This window comes from Falco peregrinus, chromosome 6 (genome assembly GCF_023634155.1).
Source record: "Falco peregrinus isolate bFalPer1 chromosome 6, bFalPer1.pri, whole genome shotgun sequence".
Classification (NCBI taxonomy): Eukaryota; Metazoa; Chordata; class Aves; order Falconiformes; family Falconidae; genus Falco; species Falco peregrinus.
This window is the reverse complement of record NC_073726.1, coordinates 15916420-15933358: the sequence shown is the minus strand read 5'-3', so window position 1 is coordinate 15933358 and position 16939 is coordinate 15916420. Positions and strand designations below refer to the sequence as shown.

General features: G+C 61.4%; 3 protein-coding genes across 7 annotated transcripts in view; 2 read left to right on the top strand and 1 right to left on the bottom strand.

Moving 5' to 3' along the window:
* Positions 1-848: 848 nt before the first annotated feature.
* Positions 849-5267, bottom strand: LOC114010951 (zinc finger protein 22-like). 5 transcript variants are annotated; one of them, XM_055808707.1, is made up of 5 exons: positions 4991-5267; positions 4465-4547; positions 3466-3537; positions 2125-2197; positions 849-1652 (listed from the first exon to the last, which is right to left on the bottom strand). In XM_055808707.1, exons 4-5 carry the CDS (start codon positions 2192-2194, stop codon positions 1069-1071), a joined length of 654 nt encoding a protein of 217 aa, XP_055664682.1. In that variant the 5' UTR covers positions 2195-2197; positions 3466-3537; positions 4465-4547; positions 4991-5267; the 3' UTR covers positions 849-1068. The 5 variants fall into 5 exon arrangements, with proteins under 5 accessions (XP_055664682.1, XP_055664681.1, XP_055664683.1 ...); XM_055808706.1 differs by lacking the exon at positions 4991-5267 and adding an exon at positions 4948-4988; XM_055808708.1 differs by lacking the exon at positions 4991-5267 and adding an exon at positions 4948-4971 and having other exon boundaries at positions 4465-4519.
* Positions 5268-5390: 123 nt separating this feature from the next.
* On the top strand, positions 5391-14908 carry TRIM28 (tripartite motif containing 28). The gene is given in 19 exon segments (XM_055808667.1): positions 5391-5739; positions 7210-7322; positions 7408-7540; positions 7751-7886; positions 8895-9011; positions 9130-9244; positions 9325-9471; positions 10260-10374; positions 10446-10546; positions 10654-10918; positions 11003-11042; positions 11543-11605; positions 12011-12216; positions 12290-12431; positions 12433-12540; positions 13889-13997; positions 14075-14149; positions 14238-14372; positions 14590-14908. Coding segments are annotated over 19 exon segments (2487 nt in total). The 5' UTR covers positions 5391-5543; the 3' UTR covers positions 14761-14908.
* Positions 14909-15424: 516 nt separating this feature from the next.
* The window catches only part of UBE2M (ubiquitin conjugating enzyme E2 M), a 4759-nt gene continuing 3244 nt past the window's right edge, over positions 15425-16939 (top strand). The window contains 1 exon segment of the mRNA XM_055807666.1: positions 15425-16295. Coding sequence (XP_055663641.1) covers positions 16152-16295 — 144 coding nt within the window. The 5' untranslated portion in view covers positions 15425-16151.

Genomic DNA, 16939 nt, shown 5'->3' with positions numbered 1-16939 from the left:
GGGTGCCAACCACGGGCTCGTGGCCACTATGGAACAGCCACGGTAGCTGATGGCCACATCATGGGGCATCCCCAAGTCTTTGTGATGACAACGGGTGCCAGCGGAACCAAACTATGTCCCTGTGGCTACCACAGATGAGCTGTAGTAGCCATTGGGCCACATCATGGGTCCTCCCCAAGCCTTTGAGTCCCCCTTCAGCCCCGGTGCCACCTCTTTTTGCCCATGTGGCTTCTCCGTGAGCCCGGGAGGCACCGGTGGGGCAAGACCTCATCCCCATTGACTGCTTCATGGGCCTCCCCAAGTCTTTGTGTTGACAGTGGGCACCAGTGGGGCCAAACTGTACCCATGGGACCAAGCCACATCTCTGTGGCCACCACAGAAGGGCTGCAGTAGCTGTTGGCTGTGTCATGGACCCTTCCTAAGGTTCTCAGTTGGTGACAGGCACCAAAAGGGCCAAACCAGCCCCATGGCTACCACAGAAGGGCTCTGGTAGCCGTTGGCCAACATCATGAGTCCTCCCCAAGTCTTGGTGTCCATGTTTGTCCCCAAGCCTGTCGCTTCTTGCCTACGTGGGCTCCCCACAAGCCAACAGTGGGCGTTGATGGAGCCAAACCACGTCCCCGTGGCCACCACCGAAGGGTCATAGAGTCACTGGCTACACCATGGGTCCTCCCCATGTCATTTGCATTGACGATGAATGCCAGTGGGCCAGGCTACGTCCCTGTGGCCGCCATTGGCCACGTCACGTTGATGGTGGGTGCCAACAGGGCCAACCTGTGGGGACATGGCCCCATGTAATAACTTGTGTTATTACACAGCTGTAATAACCACTGGCCACACCGTGGACCTTCCTTGAAGTCTTTGTATTGACAATGGGCACTGAACAGGGCCAAACCACGTCCCCATGGCCATCACAGAAGGGTTGTAGCAGCCATTGACTGTGTCATGGATCCTCCATGATTCTTTCTGTTGACGATGGGCACCAACAGGTCAAACGATGGCCCCGTGGCCATCACAGAAGCACCATCATCTGCTCCACCACCTCCTCCCCACTCCTTGGGGAGCCCCTCAGAGCCCACGGTGCATCACCAGGGCTGGCCGGGGTCCCCGCTCAGCTGCATGAAGGCGGCGGTGGCGGGCGAGGTGGGAGCCGCGACTGAAGGTCTTGGGGCAGTCGGGGCAGCGGTAGGGCTTCTCACCAGTGTGGGTGCGCTCGTGCTCGAGCAGGTGGGCGCTCTCGCCAAAGCATTTGCCGCACTGGCTGCACTGGAAGGGCTTCTGGCCGCTGTGGAGACGGCGGTGGCGGCTGAGGTTGGAGCTCCAGCCGAAACGTTTGCCACAAGCGCCGCACTCGAAGGGTTTCTCACCGGTGTGGGTGCGCTGGTGCTGCAGGAGGTTGGAGTGCTGGGTGAAGCTCTTGGCGCAGCCACTACACTTGTAGGGTTTCTCGCCCGTGTGGGTGCCCAAGTGCCGCATCAGGTGTGAGCTCTGCCCAAAGGCCTTGCCACACTCGGTGCACTTGTAGGGTTTCCGGGTACTTGGAGGGGGGGTGGGGGGCAGCCCCCAGGGCCCACCTGGGTTGGATGATGGGGACAGCAGTGGCAACGTCACCAGGCTCTCAGCGGTGTCCGTCTCTGGGGAATTTGCGATGCCTGTAGGGACATGGAGATGGGTGTCACCACGGGGATCCCCATTTGCCCACCGTATCCCAGACTGATCCCTGGAATCCCCAAATCGCCCCTTGATCTCTCTCACTGTCCTCCTGGAGTGCCCCAGATTGTCTCCCAAGCCATATGGTGCCCTCTCAGACCCAAATCTCATTTGGAAGTGGCCAGGAGGAACATGAGGTCAGGGTTGGACTTGGGTCGGGGTTGGGGTGGAGCAAGGACTCTTCAGAGGGCCCATGTGACCCCCCCACGTTGGTGGGATGGAGCTGGGGAAGAGACCCAGGACGGTGGCGGGTCTCCATCCTTGGAGGTCCTCGAGACTTCACTGGGAGGACCCTTGAGGAACCTAGATGACATGGACCTGCTTTGGTTGGCGCTGGAGTCTTCCGCTGTCCCATGATGCTCTGCAGTGCCCCCCCCCCCCCCCCCCCGTACCCCCTCTTCTGGCTGGGCTCACCTCTGTGGATGCCGGGTACCATCCCCCCATCCCCGTCCCAGTCGCCAGGTGGCACCTCTGGATGCTCCATGGCCTGTGGGGAGACACCAGAGAGGGGGGGGGTCAGCACCCACACCCCCCTGCCAGGGCTGGAGAGACTGGGAGGAGCCTTGGATGTGCTGGGGGGGGGCACCCAGGAGGGGTCCTGGGGGGGTGACAGGTGGAGGTGGGACAAAGGGGATCCTGCAGGAGGGCATGGAGGGAGGGCACTTACTATGGGGGTGGAAGGGGGGGCTCTCCGGACTGAGAGGTGGGGACCCCAAAAGGGGTGGGCGTGGGAGGGAGGGGGCCGGGGCCGGGGGAAGCACCGGGCGTGGGAAGGACACCAGGGAGGGGACAGGACTTGGAGGAAGGGGGGCGACAGCGGGGCGCCGAGGGGCGTCCGGGTCTGTCCCGGGGTGTCCTTCACCGAGGTGCCCCCCAGGGTCGTGTGCCCCCCACCTCACCTAACCGCCGCGGAGCCGCCACCGCTGCCCCGCGACCCCGGAAGCGCTCAGGCACAGCTAGGGGCCGCTCCGCGCCGCCCGGAGGACCGCGACTCAATGGTATTAACCCCCTCCGCGCCCCCGGGCCCCGACTGCCCCCCAAGGATGGGGGCAATTTTCCCCATTTCGGCAGGTTTTGGCCCCATTTTAGTGTCACCCAAAGGCTGTGTGTGTGTGTGAGCCGAGGGGCAGAGTTAAGCGGGGGCGAAGGGGACACTGGGGACATGAGGAGGGATGTGGGGGGATGTGGTGGGTCGTGGGGGGACATCTGAAGTGACCTAGTGATGTGAGGACACAGATGGAGTAACATGGAAACATTCAGAGTGACGTGGGGGGACATGCGGTGTGACATGGGGGACACAGGAAGGGACACGGGACATTTGAAGTGATGGGGATGTGGGACACGGAGTGACACAGGGGACACAAGGAGAGAGATGGGGACATTCAGAGTGACGGGGGGGGACATGTGGAGGGACATGGGGGGATACACAGAGTCACACGGGGGTTGTGGGGGAATACCTGTGTGACATGGGGGGGGACGTGAAAGGACATGGGGAGATCTGGGGAGAGACAAGGTGGGCACGTGAGGACGTATGGGGACATGAGGGGACTTTGAGAAACCTGAAGACACTGGGGGGACACACAAGGGAACGCTGAGAGATGTGGTGGGGACACAAGGGGATCCTGGGGGACACTGAGGGACACAGGGGGACACTGAGGGGGACCCAAGGACCTGCAGGGGACATGGAGGGGACCCAGGGGACACTGAGGGGACTCGGGAGGATGGGGGGGGCATGGAGGGACTCAGGGTGCTCACCTGGAGGAATGTGAGGGGGACACTGTCCCAGGGCCACCAGCGCCCAGGAGCCCTTGGCCAGGAACATGGTGCCTGCAGGGACACCACCATCAGCCAGTGCCCCCAGTGCCTCCCAGTAAACACCAGTACCCTCCCAGTGTTCCCAGTAAACCTCAATACTCTTGCAGGACTAGCCCCCTCACAGTGCTCCCAGTAACACCCAATGTTTCCCAAATGCTCCCAGTAATGTCCCAGTGCTCCTGGTTTCCCCCTGTCTCCCCAGTGCTCCCAGTAACTCTGCCCCAGGGGTCCTAGTGCTCCCAGTAACCCTCCTGCAGCACTCCCAGTAACACTCAGTGATCTCAGTAACCCCCTTGCTGGACTCCTCAGTGCTCCCAGCTCTCCCCCACAGCACTCCCAGTCCCCTCCCCCCCAGCTCTCCCAGTCCATCCCCAGTGCTCCCAGTCCCTTGAGCAGGCCCTGCTCCAAGTCAGGATGAGCTGGCAGCAGCAGCAGAAAAAGGGGGAGGGGCACCCTGCCAGCACTGGGCGGTGTGAATAGGGAAGGTAGATAAACCTGCAAACTGGGAATAGGGAATTCCCTCCAAACTGGGAATGAGGGAGGGGAATAGCTCTCCCCCTAAAAATGGCAAGAAGGGGCTGGGTAGGAGGAACCCCCCAGACTGGGAGTAGGAGAGGGGAGAAGCACCCTAACTAGGACCTGGGGAGTGGGAAACCCCCCCAAAGTGGGAACAGGGGAATGGATTCAGACAGACCTCATCTTGTGCTGGGGTGGGCTCGCTCCCCCCAGTCCTACTGGTGGGTCATTAAACAGGCCAAAATGTGGGTGCTTTTGGGGGCGGATAGGAGACATTTACTGCCATTGCCCAGTTTGCCCCCCAGTCTGCCACCCTGCTCCCTCCAAACATCTGTACGACTCCCCCAGCAACTTTCACCCAGCACCAGTTTTAAATCATCTCCTGACAGCGAGGTTAAGTATTTTTAAGGTGTTTTTACTCACTTGCACACGGCTCTAGGGACTTTGAAGCGCCTTTGGAGCCTCTCGGGCTTCTCCTCTGTGGGTGAAATCGGGCGTTAAACTGACTGAGAAGAAAAAACACAGGGCAGAATCAGACAGGTGGGTGGAGGGAAGCGCAGGGGCTGTGGGATGGGGTTGCTGGGGCAGGATGGGGGTCAGAGGGAGCCAAATCTGGCTGGTCCTGGCACGGCTGAGGGCTGGCTCTGAGGAAGGGTGGTGATTTCGCGGTGACACCAGTGACTTGGCCCCAGGCCTGGCTCACACGAGAGCCCCGTCCTGGCCTTAGGCCCTTGCCCACAACCAGCCCTAAATCTGGGCTTCAAGCCAGGCCCCAGACTGGCCCCTGAGCAGGTCCTTGCCCACCGCCAGGATTCCCTCATCCCGGTCTTGCCTTGCGACCCCCGTGTGCCCCGGGCAGGCCCCTTGGGGCCGGAGCCCTCCCCCACCCCCGGAGCCGCCGCTCACCAGAGCGATTCCAGCCCGCCTCTGTGGCTGCTGAGGTACTTACGAAGGTGAATGGTTCGTCGAGCTGTTGATCAGAGCTCTGACCCGCCTCCCCGAGGAATTTGGCTATCGATTGGCCAACCGCAACGCCCATCTTAGTGGTTACCGCCTTCCCGTAGGTGATTTGACCGCTGATTGGTCCAGCGCCTACCCGCCCTTTTGGCTTGAAGACAACATCCGCCCCCCAGCCTGGGTGGGTGAAGCGCTTGGGAGAAACGGATTGTGTCCATGTGCTATCAATCCGCGCTGTCCCGATATCTATTGGCGTAATAAGGTGTTGCCCCACCCACTTAGTGAGCTGATTGGTCTATTCCCCTGTACCGCCCCTCCGGGGCCGCTCACATGCTGGAGTCTTCTTCCCGCCCCTCTCTCGCCGCTGTCCCACCTTCCCCATGCTCCTGCACCTCCCATTGGCTTCGTACTATGTCCATCTCGATTGGTCCTCGCCCTCTGAGCACACAGCGGATGCTGATTGGCTGCTGTGGGAGGGCGGGGCAGGCTCTTGCGCGCGCAGCTGGGACCTGTGAGCCCCTCAGTGACAGAGGGTAGTGGCCGCCATGTCGGGCTCGGAGGTGGTGGGGGATGATCCCGCCGGGAAACGACCTGATTCTGTGGATTTGCTGGAATGTTGTGGTGTCTGTCGGGAGCTGCTGAGAGCCGAGAGGGAACCGCGGCTTCTGCCGTGCCTCCACTCGGTCTGCCGGGAGTGTCTGCGGGCCGCTCCAGGCCCTGCCGCCGCCTCGGATGGGCCAGGTGAGGCGAGGGGCGGCGGGGGGCGGGAGAGGTGTGTTAACCCGGGGGTGGGGAGCCCGGGGTGGTGGAGGTAGGAACCCTGTGGGTCGCGGGCGCTAGGAGCCCTATGGAGGGAATGGGGGGAGGGCTAGGAGCCTTCCCTGGGGGGGGGGGGCGGTGGGGGTCTCGGAGCCTTCTCTGGGTGGGAGTGGGGCCGCTAGGAGCCCCTGTGTGTGGAGGTGGGGGCGCATAGGAGCCCTACGTGTGTGGAGGGGGAGTGGGTTAGGAGCCCTGCCTGAGGGGAGCGGGGGGGAATGGGTCAGTGGGTGGGTGTTAGGAGCCCTGCCTGGGGGGGTAGGACCCTGTGAGACCCACCTGAAGCAGGGGCCATGCACAGCCATGGTTGCGGGGGGGCGGGTCGTGTAAGGCTGTAGGGGGGTGGGAGGGTGGTACCCAGTTGTGCTAATGAGACCAGGACCTGTGCAAAGTTGGGGGTGGGGGCGTTACGGGCAGGCGGGGTGGCACAGACAGCCCTGCGAGGGTGTGAAAAGGGGTCAGGGTGGGCTTGGGTGCCTGTGTGGGTGCTTGGGGGGGGGGGGGGGGATCGGAGGGGTGCAAACGCACCCATTGGTGAAGCACCTTGGGTGCTGGCAACACCCTTGGCTTTTCCAGGGGGGGGGTGTGTGTGTCATCGTGAGGGGGGGGCTTTGGCTGGATATGCAGTGGCCCTTGGGGGTCTCCCCAAGCCCCCTGTGCTTGCTGGCCTCCCTCCCCAGTTTGTCATACTGGGCCACCCCCAACTGCCCCGTGGCTGCTGTGACCCACCCAGATGAGGGGAGTTCCTTCCTCCCGTGGGGTGGGGGACATCATCTGCCCCCCCCAACTCTGCCTCTGCTGTGGCTCCTCGTGGCCATCTCCACACCCCTCCGCCTCGGTGGGGAGGCTTCGGGAGAGGTCAGAAGCACCAAATCCTCTCGCCACCGCCTGTGGAAGGTGTCACCTCAACTGTCACTGCACCGCCTCCCCCGGAGGAGGAGGAAGGGTGAATCAGCTGCTGTGAAGGTGGAGAACGGAACCAAGCAAGAAACAGTGGCCCTTCGCGGTGGATATTGAGAGAAACATCTTGATGCAGTGGTTTGGCTGGAAAAAAAACCCGAGTGATCTGGGTCAGTCTGGACCCACTTCGGAGCAGGGAGCCTCTGAGGCGCTGTGACCTTGGCAATGACACCAGGGACAGCCTCGGAGCTGGGGGGGGCTCCAGTTTTGGGGGGCTCCAAGGGCTTCATGTCAGGACCCCGGATCATCTTGTTTTCTTCATGCTCTGCTGCAGCATGTTAGGGGCTCACCCCGCTGCCGAGCCACCGTGTTTTTGGCTGGCACAAGGCACTGTGAGGGTCCATGAGGGGACACTGTAGTGACAAAGAGTGGTGACTGGTGTTTGGGGTGACCCTGGGCCCCCCCTGACACCCCCCACTGCTCCCCTCCCTTCAGTGGTCAACTGCCCCATCTGCAAACATGAGTGTCACCTGAAGGACATCGTGGAGAACTACTTTTTGAGGGACATTGGGTCAGAGACAGCTGCCAACAGCCAGGGGTTGAGCCAGGTAATGCATTAATGCTTAATTAATGCTTAATTAGGGTGAAGCGAGCTCCCAGTGTCCCCACACCATGTCTCTTGTCCCACCCTAGTGCTGCACCAGCTGCGAGGACAACGCGCTGGCCACAAGCTACTGCGTGGAGTGCTCGGAGCCGCTCTGCGAGACCTGTGTGGAGGCCCACCAGCGGGTCAAGTACACCAAGGACCATACGGTCCGGGCCGCAGGTCTGTCCTTGTCACCCTCCTTGTCACCACGCTGTCACCCTCCTTTCTGAGGCCATGACCTTGTGGCCGGTGTGACCTCGGGCACGTTTGGAGGTGCCACCCCAGCAGCCATCCCTATTCTACTGGAACATCTACTCCACCAGCGAGTCCCACTGGGTGCCAGTGATGTCACAGTGACATCACACTGATGTCACACCTCGTTTCCCGCAGGCGGCGGCAAGATGAAGGAGGGGGAGCATGCCGTGTACTGCTCCGTGCACAAGCAGGAGCCACTGGTGCTCTTCTGCAGCACGTGTGACACGCTCACCTGCCGTGACTGCCAGCTCAACGCGCACAAGGACCACCAGTGAGTGGGCTTTGGCAGTCATTTAATAAAAATTCATTTTTCATGGCTAATTACCACTTGAGTTGGTTATCCTGCTTGTTAGCTCTTAAAAACAGTGATTTGGTGCCAGTCACATAACTAAAATTTATTTATCAACTGAAGAATTTGCCTGTGCACCTTATCGAGGCCCCGTGGCACCTTAAATGTGCTTTAATGAGTATCTAAGAAGGCAGATAGCTAATCGAACTGATTAACTAATTACTGAAAAAGAACTGAAGTTAATCTGCCCGCTAATTTTCTCATCAGCTAGTTACTGATTTTAAAAACTATGCTTATTAGTTGGCCAATGGCTGAAAAGATTGACCAAGGAGGGTGTTAATTTTCATTAATTTTGGGTTTTAACCAAATAGGTATGTTATCTCATTAGTTATTTTGTTAATTAGCAGATTGGTTGGTTTGAGGGGCTTAAATGGCTTTTAGGTTTTAAGGAATTGGAGATAATTCGTTAGTCGAGAAAAATCAATTTAATTAGGTCCTCAATTATTTGAGTTAACCAGCCTGATTTTTGAAGTGATTTTTAATTGCTTTTTTTAATAGCGTGTTTTTGCTTTCAGACTGGTTTAATTTCATGGGTGAATTGATAAATAATTTGATTTATTATCTGATTATCTGAGCAGGTGTCTAGTTAGATTACTTATCTGGTTGATGAGTTATATTCAAAGTGTTTTGATGCATAAGATGTAGCTCAGTTAATTATTTAACAGTTTTATGGCTGATGGGTTGGTTAGCTTGGCCAGCTCCTTAACCCACATTAATTTGGTTATTAATGATAAGTTAATGAGAAAGTTAAATATCGAGCAGGTTAACTCATTCAAGTCAGTTCCATTCCCAGTGGCTCCAGGAGTTGGGGGGTGTGTCTCTGAAGGGCTATTTTGGGGTCACTGGCATGGGGGGCTGCACCCATCGGGGTGTTTTGGGGCTCGCAGCCCCCCCAGCCCTGTTGTGACCCCCCTTTTCCTCACCCCACAGGTATCAGTTTCTGGAGGACGCAGTGAGGAACCAGCGCAAGATGCTGGCGATGCTGGTGAAGCGCCTGGGTGACAAACACGCCAGCCTGCAGCGCTCCACCAAGGAAGTGCGCAGCTTGTATGTGCCCCATCTGCACCCCCAGACCCTGGGGGGAGTTAACTGCCCCCCCTCAGGGGGTTATCAGCCCCTGATGGGGGTATTTACCCCTCTTACCCCTTCCTTTCTCTCCCGGCAGCATCCGCCAGGTGACGGACGTGCAGAAGCGGGTGCAGGTGGATGTGAAGATGGCCATCCTCCAGATCATGAAGGAGCTCAACAAACGCGGCAAGGTGCTGGTGAGCGACGCCCAGGTGAGCCAGAGGTGGTGGCCAAGCCCTTCTCCTGTCATCCTCCCTTTTGTCTCTGTGCCATTGTGTCCCCTGCCTCACAGAAGGTGACGGAGGGACAGCAGGAGAAGCTGGAGCGGCAGCACTGGGCCATGACCAAGTTGCAGCGGCACCAGGAGCACATCCTGCGCTTCGCCTCCTGGGCCTTGGAGAGCAAAAACAGCACTGCTCTGCTGCTCTCCAAGAAGCTGGTGAGCTACTGGGGGGCCGAAAGCCCCTCACAGACCGCCCTAAAACCCCCACCTTGGGCAGGGATCCCCCCCGGCGTGGGTTGTTGGGGTCTGTTGGTGCCCCCAGGGCTGTGACGCTGCTCTTGGACTGGTGGGGAAGCTGGTGCCGGAGAGTGAAGCCCCCTGTGGCTCAGCCTGGGGTCTGGTTTCCTTTAGGTTCCCTGTTTTGGGGGTGTGTGGGGTGAAGTGGGGGTCAGAAAATGGTCTCCTGAGGGGTGGTTTGTCTCCATCTCCCCTTCAGCCTCCTCGGGGTGCCCCATGTCCCCTGCTGCCTCCCTGTCTGCGTCCCCAGGGTGCTGCTGTGAGGTCCCTAGGACATCTGGGGGTCCCCGTGCTGCAATGGGAGCCCCCCTAGCCAGGGGCTTATCCACAGCAGGTGTCCCCACACGGTCCCTGTGACATGATGGGTGTCCTCAGGGTGCTGCCACATGCCCCCTCAGGGTCCCTGTAGCCTGATGGCTGCCCCAGGGTGCTGGCACGTGTCCCCTCAGGGTCACCATGATGCAATGGGTGCCCTCAGGGTGCTGCCGCATGTCCCCTTGGGGACCCTGTGATGTGACCTGTCCCCTCGGGGTGCTGCCAGATGTCCCCTCAGGGTCCCCGTGATATGACAAGTGTCTGTGGGATGCTGCTATGTGTCTCCTGGGGTTCCCCACGCTGTGACAGCCACCCCTGGGGTGCTGTCACATGCATCCCCCCTGAGGTCCCTGTGTTGTGACAAGTGCCGCCCCCGACCCCGCACCCCCCAGATCTGCTTCCAGCTCCACCATGCCCTCAAGATGATTGTGGACCCCGTGGAGCCACAGGGTGACATGAAATTCCAGTGGGACCTCAACGCCTGGACCAAGAGCGCTGAGAGCTTTGGTGAGCCCCCAGGGAGGGTACACTCCTGGGGACATGAAAGCCCCCCCTGACACCCCTTGCTCCCCCAACAGGCACCATTATCTCAGAGCGGAGCCTCCCCCCACCATCCCTCAGCCCCCAACTGCCCACCAGCAACCCCTCTGACCCCAGCCCCGCTGCAGGAGCCTCGCAGGTACCTCTTGGGTCGTAGAGGGGGATGTTATTGGAGGTGGGGGGTTCCTGCACCTATGGGTGCCCCCCAAGTAACGCCCTCCCCCCGCCTCAATTTCTCTTCTCCAGGGCCCCCTGCAAGCCACAGTGGTCAGCAAAGGGCAATATGCTCCTGGGCCCTTCCTGCAGTCCTCCATGGGACCCCAAATGGAGGCTGAGGAGGGGCAGGGGACCCTCGGCACCCCACAGAGTGAGGGGGAGGGGCAGGAGATGCACATCCTGCCTCAGTTTCCCCCAGGAGCTGAAGGACCCGGCTGCCCCGACCTGTCCCCCCCTCACCTTGACCCACAAACAGCCGAGAGCCCCAGGGATCCAGCTGCAGGTGCTGAGCTGGGTGAGTGTGTGGGGGGTGTGACAGGGGGAGGGGGGAGGAGGAGGAGGAGGGAGGCAGGCCCCTGATGTGGGTTTTTCTCAGCAGCCAACAGCCCCCCCGAAGCTGCTGTCACAAGAGTGAAGAGGTGAGTGTGGGGGAAACCCCTGTCCCTTGTCCCTCGGGAACTGCTGGCCCTCGTTACCCTGTGCCCTGGGAGGGGTGGCTTTGGACCCCCCCACCCCCACGTAGCTGCCCCATGTCAACCCGTGCCTGGGACCCCTGTCAGACTGGCCCCAGGGGTGGCATAGCACCATCCCTTGTCACCCCCCGTACCTGGCATGTCCTTTCCTTGTCACCCCACACCCACAGGGTGGCAGGGACACCCTCCCACTCCGTACTGGGGGGGCGGGGAGTGTCTCCCACCCTTGTCACCTCATACCCAGAGGTGGCCACGTTGCTCTCGCATCCCCTGTTGCTCCATACTCCCGGGCACAGGGGACAGGGCCACCATGTCCCTGTCATCGTCCCTGGGTAGCAGGGCTCCAGCCCAGAAGTCTCCTGGGGGCGGGGGGTGGGAACCCAATGGTGGTGTTCGGGGGGGCTGCATGTGACCCCCAGCGGTACCCTGATGACCTCATTATACAGGAGAAAACACCTTCATCCTCCCAGGGAGGAGGAGAAGCTCATTAAGAAGCTGCTCATTAAGCGGTAATGAGAAGGGCATGGGGCTGGGTGTGGAGTTAAGGCAGCGAGTTGAGGGGGCAGAAGATGGTCCCCCTGCCCCCACCACCAGCCTGGGGTGACCCTGTCCCGTGTGTCCTGGGGACAACCAGGACAGCCCTTGCCCTTAACCCCTGGTACCCACAAGTGACTGGCCCTGCCCCGGTCCCTTGTCACCCTGTCCCCAACACTCCCCTGACCCTTGTCACTCAGTCCCTGGGTTGCCCCCTCCCCCTTGTCCCCCTGGGGCTGGGGTCCCTCCCTGTTGTCACCCCCATCCTGAAGGGACCAGGAGCTTCCAGCTTCCAAGGAAATCTTCCCCGGGAGGGTTGAGGGGGATCCCCCCAAATGCTGACACACACACACACACACACACCCCCCGTGCCCCCCCAGGAGCTGCCCCCCCGGGGGCCTGGTGAGCACCATCCTTCGCAAGGTGCCGCGGGTCAACCTGGAGCGACTGGATCTGGATCTGTCGGGGGTGACGCAGCCCCCCATCTTCCGTGTCTTCCCCGGCACCTCAGCCGAAGACTTCAGCCTCATCATCATTGAGCGGGGGGCGCAGCCGCGGCCCCCCACCCCACTCGCCATCAAGGTGGGTGTCCCACTGTCTCCTCCCCCCCACCCGCTCCCCGTGGCCATCTGCCTCAACCCTCTGTCCCGCGCAGGAAGAGGAGCAGGAGGCAGCCATCGGGGACACCCAGGACACCAAGCCGGTGGGGCTGCTTCCCAAGCACCTTAAGGTGCCGGAATACCCGGGATCCATGGCAGGATCGGGATCCCCCCCCGCCCGGAGCGTCCCCTGTCCCCGGGGCCTCCTGTTGTCGCGTCTGCTGCCAGGCCGGTGCCGTGGTGATGTGTGACCACTGCGAGTGCTGCTACCACCTCAGTTGTCACCTCCCTGCCCTCCAGGAGGTCCCCAGGTATACCTGATCCCCAAGATCCACTAGGCAGCCTGGGATCTGCTGCCTCTTGTTACCTCCCTGGGTCTCCCTGTGTCCCTGGGATCTGCTGATCTCTCATCCCTGAGGGTTGCTGCTCCCCCCATCCCCTTGGGGTTTCTCTGGCTCTGCTTGATTCCCCAGGGTCCCCTGGGATCCCCCTTGCTGGGGGTTACCGCCCCTTGGCATTGTGGGCATGGGGAGGATCTCAGGGATCTGCTGCTCCCCGGTTCTTAAGGGATCACCCAGAGCCACCAGGTCCTTGGGGCCTGCTGATCTCTCACTGGATCAAGTCCTCTCCCATAGGATCTACTGCTGCCTTGTCCCAGGATGGGGCTGAAATTGCTGCTACCCCTCCCGATTCCTTGGTGGGGAAACCTCTGGGCCATTAGATTCCTTGAGTGATCACTGGCCTCTAGAATCTCTCTGCCCCCCCCTTGATCCAGTTTTTTCCCCAACCCAGAGGTCCTTGGCCCCTGCTCTAGAGCCACTTTGGGAGCCACTTGGCTCTCCCTTAGGATTTGCTGATGATTTTGGGGATCTGCTGGTCCCTCCTCTGAGGGGGCTGCTGCCACTCAGGTTTTCTGGTGCTTGGTTGCTACTGGATCCCCAGGATTTGCTGTTTGGATTTTTTTTTCTTTCTTTATTTTGGGATCTTCTGTCCCCATGGACCAGGCTAGCTCTCTCAGATCCACACAGGAGCCACATCATGATCCCTGGAGATCCAGTCTGGATCCTTGTGGAGGTCCAGCTGTTGACCACAGAGCCCTGGGGGGTCTGCTTTCTGCCATCCATGGAGGGATCCATCTCTCAAGCCCAGATCCTCTGGGATCTCCTGGCTCTCATCTGCATTGGGATCTACCTGTTGATCCCAAATCCTGGGGGATCCTATGGTGTTCGAGCCCTGTGGGGCTCCACTCCTCCATCCTTGACCCTCCTGAATCCCTTGTGGGTCCTGGGTCCACTTGGAGATCTACACAGCAACCTAGATCCTTTGGGGATCTACTGCCCTGATCCATGGGGAGGGCCATGCATTGATCTCAATCAGCTGGGACCTGTTTGATCCCTGGGGACCTGGTATTTCCCCCTTTGTTGTGGACCCCACCTCTGATCCTTGGCTGCCTGGCCCTGATCAGTCTGGGAATCCCCCTGCTGATCCAAAACCTTGTGGGATCCACTGTCCCTGACCCCCATGGCTGCCCATCCCCTTGATCCCGGCCACCTGCAGAGCTCCACGCCTCAATCCTGGGGGTTCTGCCTATGCCACAGGGCATGAGCTGAGAGGGGGACACCCAATCCCTCAACCTGATCCCTTTACTTGATCCCACAGCCCCGAGTGGAGGTGTCTGCTGTGCCAGGACCTGCCACCCTCCAGTGATCACCTCACCGATGGCGTGGAGGAAGGGCCATCCCACAGACTCTGCCCCCTGGACCAGCAGGTATGTAGATGTGTGGGGGTGATCAGGGGATCTGGTGGTACCTGAAGGGATTGAGGGATCCCTTCTAATCCCCGCAGAAATGTGAGTATGTGCTGCTGGAGCTGCTCTGCCACGAACCCTGCCGACCTCTTCACCGCCTTTCCAGCTCCCCGGTGAGTCCGGTGGTGTGGGGTGGGGGGATCTGAGGTGGGGAGATCCCTCTGGCCAGGATCCCTCACCCTGCTGTCGCCCCCTCCCCAGGATGGCCAGGATGCCATCGACCTGACCCTCATCCGCGCCAGGCTGCAGGAGAAGCTCACCCCGCACTACCGCAGCCCCGAGGAGTTTGCCCGCGACATCTGGAGGATGATCCGGCAGTTCAACCGCCTCACTGAGGTGCGGGATTCCCCAGCGGGCTTTTGGGGGATGGGGGGGGCCCCCTTTTTCCTGCCCCCCTCCTTTGTCCCTGCCTGTGCGCCCCCCCCTTTTTTCGTGGGCATCGTCTTCGTCGTCCCCCTCCTCTTTTCCTGGGCGTCCACCCTTCACCCCTCTTTCCCCCCCCCTTTCCCCTCCTCACCCCTCTTTCGCCCCCCGCCCCCCCCCCCCCCCCCAGGACAAGGCAGATGTTCAGTCCATCCTGGGCCTGCAGCAGTTCTTCGAAGCTCAGCTCAATGCTGTTTTCGGCGACCGCAAGTTCTCCTCCCTCCTCTTCCTCGACTCGGATTCCCCCAGGGCTGAGGCTCGAGGTTCCCCAGCCTCCTCGGCTGCCCCCTGCGGTCCCTGATGTGTATTGGGGGGGGGGGGGCGGGGATAGTGGGGCTGGATCCTGCCCCCATGACTTCAAGAACCCTGAAGAGGGACGTGGTGGTGGCCCTGTCTCCCCTCGCCCCCCACATCCCACTCTGTCAGAGAAATAAAGCCATCCTCTCGGGCTCCTGGACCTTCCTTCCTTGTCTCGGGGCTGAGTCTCGCCCCCCATTTTGCCCCCTGGGGACCCCCCACTTCCATCGTTGCCCCCTCTGTGAGGGTGGAGAGGGGCTGAAGCCCAAACTGCTGTTGGACTGGGAGCTACGGGGTTGGTGCTGGCCATCTTGGGGCCTGGCAGCACTGAGAGGGGAGGGACTGGTCCAAGTATGGCCCCACTGGGGGTTGTGGGAGGGGGGGACTGGTCCCCGTAGGGTCCCTCCTACCCCCAGCCCTACGCCAGTCTGAGGCGTGAGCAACGCCCCCAATAAGGATGGCGGCGCCCACTGGGGGGGGGGGGGGGGGGGGGGGGGGGGAGTGCAATGCCTCAGGCTCCTCCCCCTGCGCGGGATTGGCGGGGGGAAGCGCCGGCTGTGTGTGGAGACTTCCGGGAATAGACGCTTTCCGGTGAGACACGAAGGGAGCGGGGAGGAGAGTGCGCTGCCGGAAAAAGCCGAAGCTTTCTCCGAAAGGAGCCGATAGCTCACCGAAGGGGGTAGCCCTTCGGAGAAACCTGACACCCCCTCTCCGGAAAGAGCCGAATCCGCGGTACTTCCGGAAAGAGCCGACGCTGCTCGGGGAGAGGCTCGGCAGTACTCGGAACTTTCCGGAGAGACCCGAGGAGCAGCCCAACTCATCGAGCCGCCCCCTTTCCGGAAGAACCCGAAGCAGCTCCGGAAAGAGCCGACGCTGCTCGGGGAGAGGCTAGCCAGTACTCGGAACTTTCCGGAGAGACCCGAGGAGAAGCCCAACGCATCCAGCCCGCCCCTTTTCCGGAAGAACCCGAAGCGGCTCCGGAAAGAGCCGAAAGCTTTTCCGGAAAGAGTCGAAGAGACGGGGGAAGACCCCCGGAACGAATCGTTCTTCTTCCGGAAGAAGCCGAAGCGCGTTCAGCGCCAGCCCGAGCCCTCTCCGGAAAGCCCCGAAGGGCGCCGAACCCCCCCTCTCTCCTTCCGGACAGCCCCGAAGCATTTCCGGAAGTTGCCGAGCGGCGCCGGCCGTCGCCGATTCCCCCCCTTTCTCCCCCCCCCCCCCCCCCCCATCGCCTCGGAACCGCCGCTGATTCCCCCCCAGCTCCGGCTGCCGCCGCCGCCGCCTGTGCCGCCCCCCGCCCCCTCCAGCCCTCCGGGGGGGGCCCAGCCCGGCTCCCTCCGCCGCCGGGCCCGGCCCGGCCCCCGCCGCCCGGCCCCCGCCCGGTTCGGCCCGGGCAGGATGATCAAGCTCTTCTCCCTGAAGCAACAGAAGAAGGAGGAGGAATCGGCGGGCGGCACCAAGGGCACCAGCAAAAAGGCCTCGGCCGCCCAGCTCCGTATCCAGAAAGGTGACCGGGGGCCCGGGGACCCCCCGCCCCACCCGGCCTGATCGCGGGGGGGGCGCCCCGGGGCTGGCGGGGGGGGGGGCTGGCCTAGTGCGGCCTGGTGGGGCCTGCCCGGGGCGGGCGGGGGGCGGGGGGGGCAGGGAGGAGTTGTGGGGCAGCGGGGGGCTGGGCCCAGTAAGGCTGTACTGGAGGGGGGCGGGGGAATAGTGCTGCTCCCAGTTAGTGGAGGGTACTGGAGAGGGAGGACTGGTCCCAGTAGGGTCACGCTGGGCCTGGGAGATACTGATCCCAGTAAGGCCTCACTGGGAATTTGGGGGCGGGGTGGGGGGAATGCACTGCTCCCAGTTGGTGGAGTGTACTGGGGACGGGGGACACTGGTTCCAGTAGGGTCGCACTGGGAATAATGGGAGAAAATGGCAGTGCTTCCCGTTAGTGGAGCATACTGGGGAGGGGGGACTGGTTCCAGTAAGGCTGTACTGGGAGGGAAAAGGTGCTGCTCCCAGTTTCCCAGTTGGTGGAGTGTACTGGGAAGGAGGACTGGTTCCAGTAGGGTCACACTGGGAATACTTGGGGGGTGGGGGGGTGTAATAGCACTGCTCCCAGTTAGTGGTGTCTACTGAGGAAGGGGGGACTGGTCCCACTAGGGTTGCACTGGGAATAATGGGGGTGGGAACAACATTGC